Raw genomic sequence first — 6000 nt, 5'->3', positions numbered from 1 at the left:
AAAGGTGCACACACATGCATTTACATATGTATGTACATACAAACGAGCACCAATTAATTTTATTTAAAGAAATGGCGTGTCGTCTATTTCCGCCGATATGCGTGTATAAACCCTCCTCAAAGTCTAGCCAAAAAGCCAGCAACTCACACAACAGGTTCCCCAGAGTAATTCGCTCGAGAAAGTGGTACCCGGTACACGTAATACGCGGCACACAGCACAACAATCCGCCAAAACAGGCAACCCGGCCCAAAATTACCACCGTAGAAGGCAGAAACCCCGAGCGGCAGTGCAGGAGCCAAAGAATTACCCTTAAAACGGCCACAGGAGCTTAAAAAGACCAACTGGTCCCCAACTGGGCTGAAGATATGTAGTTTCGGACTAGTCCCCAACTGGTTCCCGGACTGGTCCCCGACTGGTTACCAACTGGTTCCACGAACTAGTTACCAACAGGTCCCAAAGTGGTTACCAACTGGTCCACCTATACCTCAAGTGGTCCACAAGTCACTTCACTTACAAAGCATTCGATTTAGTTGACAATAGTCAAACTAATTTTATTTAAAGAAATGGCGCGTCGTCTATTTCCGGTGTAGCAAACGTAGTACATAGGGCGACATCTAGATGTCATCTACCTCGCCCTATTCACTATGCTTTTTTATAGGAGCTTTTCAAATCTTTGCTTTGGTGTCGGAACACAACATTGAAAGTTTCTGGATCCACAACATTGAAAGTTTCTGGAACACAACATTGCAAGTTGAAAAGCGTTGTAAAATTCATTCTACTAAGGGAAAATTCCGAATTAAAAATCCGCTTTTATTATTCAAAATTCCAGTCTGGCAAGACCATGTTTGATGTTATTTTGCTATAGCTATATAAGATATATCTTATTCATTGTTTATACGAAAACTTCAACAAATTATATAGAACCTATAGGATTGCTAGAAAAAAGGGGGTTATTTTTGAAACCAAGGAGTCCTATTTTACCCCTCTCATTCCACTTTTTCAAGAATTTGCCGTCCGCATACAAAAATTTTCCCTTTTTTTTTGAGAAAAGTTACTGGTTTGTATTATCCTTCGTGGATATCAAACTACCCGCTTTAAAATGATTATTCCCGCGAACTTTGTAGTTGTAAACTGTATAAGAAATATAACCAGAAAACCAAATAATCTGATAGGCAAGCAATTGAGAACACCCATTATCATTTAGAAAAAATTACCATGATATAAAAGTCGGTTTATAAAAATTATTTAAGATCTTTTTACAACCACAACAATTGGTTTTGACCTAGTTAACTAGTAACCTAATTTACAAAAAAAAAAAAACTTTTAAAGTTTTAAGGCAACCAAACAATAAATCATCATTTTAGCCAAGGCCAATTATTAAGGTCACCTCCTTCAGCTTTTGATATCGCATCATATATATTTAAACTTTCACCAGGTGGAATTCCATATCCAATATGTAGTCCATGAGGATTTGATGGTGTTTTGCAATCCATGTTGCTATCTTTTCTCAGAGCTGTATCCACCTCAACTGATGAAAAGAATGCTACAGACATTGGCAAATCTGTTAGTCCGAGACGTGATGAGCAAAATGAACGTGTGAGAAGATTTGTTATATGCAGCGCCAGTGCTGTTTTATACGCCAACTCCTCTTTCACCAAATAACGTACTTCGTCGTGAAAACTTAAGCTGAAACGAACTTTTGTGCCCATAAGCCATCGCATACAAACTAACATGAGATGTAGAAAATCTACAGCACCACTTTGTACAACCCAATTTACACGTGTAGGTAGAAATCGATTCTCATCTCCACCGTGTACTTCTAAAGCACGACTCAGACGACAATTAAGGAAAGGCGTTTTTGGGCATTCACTTAAGGCTATTTCCTCTAGCCTATTAAACATCGCGCTTTCAGTACCACCCACCCATCTGGGAATGTGAAACATCTCCTTTACAGCTCGATTGGATGCAGCAGCTAATTTCAATGCCTCATAACCGGAATAGCTGTAAAAAATGAGATATTATATCAATTTTGAATCAGAATTTGTTAATAAGCAGGTCTTTTTATACTTTCTGTCGTCATAATTGTCTGCAAATTCCTCGCGCAGTTTATAAACTCGTTTTCCTTTAGTAATAGCAAACATTTTCTGCGATTTACTCCTCGCTTCTGTATCAGATAGAGTGGGATTAAATTGCTTAAGTAATCCCTCGGCGAAATTTTGTCCAGCACCATAAATGCGCGCATAATTAATTACTTTGGCATGGTCCCTAGATATGCCCACAGCTTTTGCGGTGATAGAATGCATGTCCGTGCCATTTGACTTAGAGCCACTAATGGTCATCCAGCCTAGAGGTGTGGCGCCATGGATACCACAGGCATATGCATCGCCTAAGACTGATGCAATCCACAATTCCTGGGAATCGACATCAGCACCAACTATACGGTAGCCTGCTGGTGCTTGTACCATGGAACGTAACTCGGAGCCTATGCGTTCACGCTGTGAGTTTGAAGCCGTCATCCAAGTGGGTTCCATTGCTCTGCGTGTTAAAGTACCACAGGCAACGACTTGTGGGCAAATCGCTCCGTATTCCATTATATCGTCAATACTCCCATTACTTTTAAATTCTTGTGGTAAATCATCCTTATTAAACCATATAACAAGCTGACCCATTATACGATCACGATTGTTACGCCAATAGGACATCATACGGGCAATATCAATAACACGCTTTGCCGAACCTTCCCCCGCATCTCCACTACTTAGCACATTTTCAGAAAATTTATTAAGAAAATCTTTCGACAAAGGATTACCCACTCGAAATGAATTGCCATTTTTATGTGGTAGTTTTAGGAAAAAGCAACATCCTTCCAAAATTTTCTTACACCAAATGCCCGCTCCCTGGTAAATTCCATTTGTGTGATCTTTCGCTTGTTTTTTAAAATAATCTCTTTTTCCTAATTTAGATTCAAGCTCTTTATTAAGCGTACCCATGTCATAACCCATGGGATCCGCGTCTAAATTGTCAATTTCAAGCGTTTTCGGTACTGGACATCGTTCAATCAGCTTTTTTATTGGTATACGATATGGATTGGAAGCATCACTATCTAAGTCTATTGGTGGATATGGCTGTCCACGAAAGGGCACAAGAAATCCCCATCCATATTCCCTTATATAGTGCAAAGGATATCCTTCCCAACATAGAGAAAGCAACTTAGGTGCTATTTGCATACCAGTTCCGATTTGTGTGGCGCCTGGGGACCAATCCTCGGCGGCATCAGTTAGCGTTGAATTTTTCGGTGGTTTGTTACACAATTTCCGATACCAGGCGGGGTAACCCGGAAGCAGTGGGCGTCGTGCCGGCAAAAGTGACTTAGTATCGTACAAATATTGGAACTTTTTTTGTAAGTCTTGCTGCTTATCTATTATCAAATCGCTGTTGTCTCTTTTTACGGTTTTGTTGGTATCTTTTTTTAAGCATTTAGTTTTCTTCAACTTGATTCCCTGAACACTCCAGTCTTCATCCCAAAGCCACAAGTTTTCTCTATATGCTTCATCCTTCATAAGCCTGCAAGCGCTATCAGCTCTACGGGAAAGATGATTCTTAGCTTCAATGCTTAAGTCCTCGTAGGCCAAATCTGACTCTTTTAGGTAACGTGTCCAGTTAGAATTCACTGGGAGATACGCTGAACCTAGTTCTAGCATGCCAGCTAAGGTAGCTGGATGCGGAAATCTTTGTGAATACATAGTATAAAGTTTAGTAAAGACATTGTAGGTAGCCTCAACGTCTCCAGCACAATATCCCATTAGCATTTGGAAATTATCCTTTACATCCGACAGCGTGCCTTCTAGAAAAATATTGCGAGGCTCCTTTGAAAGTAACTCTCCTCCACAGTACAAGCGATGAACGTCTACTAAACTATTAAGAGAACTCTGCGCTTGCCATTCCTCGTCTTCGGGGTCTGCTTCTTTCTGTGACTTCAAAAGCGCACGTTGGTAACTTGTTATTCCGCTTACACTTATATGTAAAGACATTGTGTCTACAAACCGCGTTCCTATGTCCTCTATTAGATATTGCTCGCGCAAACGTGCTCTATCGTAAGAAACATTGTGACCAACAATAATTTTAGGACCCTTAGTTCCTAGTGGTATCAGATCTTTTAAGAAGTAGCGTTTCGCTGCTGCTAAATGTTTTTTTGATTTAATTGTATCGATATCTGTGAGATTGGGACTAACCCATGAATACCAATTTTTTGTGCCTACCGCTGCGGCCAATGTTGGGGCAGCACCTTCCGACATGCACACTTCTACATCCAGTACTAAAGCGTTTTCTGGTGGTATACTTATCGGCTGTCCTTCTCCTGTGTTTGCATCATAAACTGTCCACCCGCTTTGGAAGCACCATTTCGCTGGGCGGGCAGGTAATGTCTTGCACGTGACCAATGTATCGATAAGTCGCTCGTATGGGGCTACCTGTTTTTTAGCAATAGTGTAAAAGTGCTCTTCAATGTCTTTTCCATGAAGTTTTGGAAGTTGCAGATTAACGTCTGGTAAGTGATCCGTGCTGTGTACATCAATGCCATGTTTTTTCAACTCAGCGATATAGATCGACGCTTCCGCAGCCTTGGAATTCGTTGATTTCTTAAATATTTGCCTGTGTAGACATCGAGAAATCATCTGTACCTTAACGGCGTTCTCGGCATAATCTTCATTTTCATTCAATTTAGGACTTTTAACGCCTTCAATTGAACTAGCTTGGATATTTGTGTCTGTCTTCCGTGCTTTGGTATTACAAGGTGGCTGAGCAGCTAATTTATTGCTTCGAAAAACTTTAATGGTGCTATGGGGATACACATCTCTAATTTTTGTCGAATAACATCGCAGAAACAACATTTCTGCATTCAACAGAAATCCTTTGCACTTTTACGTGGTAAACAAACCGGCAAGTATAAAATAAAAATAAATAAAACTTTCACGAGAAACGATAAATAAGAAAAACAATATAGCATATCGATATAAATTGGAATTCATCGGGTAGTGCAGGGTGTGTCCGAAAAGTTATTAGTTGTGTTTAAACCTGGGTCATTCAATTATACCAGGGGGCCAATTCTTGTTCTGTGAAAATGTGAAATGAAAACATTTTTCATTACTTCACATAAAATTACGATTCTGTTTTCAAACGAAAAATAAATTGATTTTTCAAAATGTTTTTACTGTGCTAACTTTTTTTCAAACGGTTTGGGAAAGTTGGGCATTTTTCCCAAATCCATCTTGTGATGAAGAATATTATTCAGCCTCATTGCGTAGGTCGTAAATTAGGCTCAATTGTACGACTCGACAATATTGGCATTGTATACAGCCGTGCTGAAATAAGTAAACGACGAAAATCGTCGTAAACTATACAGTGCTGCCAAGTTTTCCCACTTTAATACACTAGTCGAGTGGAAATTTTAGGCAATGGCGTGAAACTTAAGATACGATTCGACTCTCGAAAAACGACTTGCATTCGACACGGCTCTCGCAATGAGGGCGATTATCTTAAACTCACAATAATACACCAAATAAAAAAGCCTTACATGATCACTAATGGGAAAATTTTCCAAAACGGATCCAGGCTTTGGAAAAAACAAAATATTAGGGAGTATAGAGGAGCTTTTTCAGATTCTAAATCTGAAGACCCCACCCTCCGGAGGCTTATAGTTTTTAAGTAATTCGCATTTAAAGTTGCAAAAAATACCGAATTCAACCTCAATTTTTCCCTTGTACACCAACTGAACTGAAGTGTCGGTGCTGCCATACATACTAAAAAATGCAAAACAAAAACACAAAACGGAAACAATGAAAAAATTGACATATGCCGCAGGCGAAAATTTTTAATTAAAAATTTTCATAATTTATCAAAGTATCGATTTTATAATAAAAAGCGCCGCGGTCGAAAAATTTTCATAAAAAATCGCGCGATTTTTAATTCTTATATATTTTATTTATTATAATGTAAACAATT

The 6000-nt window shown here is 39.1% G+C and overlaps 1 protein-coding gene across 1 annotated transcript; it reads right to left on the bottom strand.

Annotated features, from left to right (window-relative positions):
* Nucleotides 1-808: 808 nt before the first annotated feature.
* LOC118735477 (DNA polymerase subunit gamma-1, mitochondrial) lies at nucleotides 809-5008 on the bottom strand. Its single transcript, XM_036465259.1, has 2 exons — nucleotides 2068-5008; nucleotides 809-2001 (listed from the first exon to the last, which is right to left on the bottom strand). Exons 1-2 carry the CDS (start codon nucleotides 4887-4889, stop codon nucleotides 1356-1358), a joined length of 3468 nt encoding a protein of 1155 aa, XP_036321152.1. The 5' UTR covers nucleotides 4890-5008; the 3' UTR covers nucleotides 809-1355.
* Between the last annotated feature and the right edge of the window lie 992 nt (nucleotides 5009-6000).

The sequence above is a fragment of the Rhagoletis pomonella genome, unplaced genomic scaffold (assembly GCF_013731165.1).
Source record: "Rhagoletis pomonella isolate Grant_MI unplaced genomic scaffold, Rhpom_1.0 Rhpom_scaffold_00003, whole genome shotgun sequence".
Taxonomy (NCBI): domain Eukaryota; kingdom Metazoa; phylum Arthropoda; class Insecta; order Diptera; family Tephritidae; genus Rhagoletis; species Rhagoletis pomonella.
This window is presented reverse-complemented; position numbering and strand designations above follow the sequence as displayed.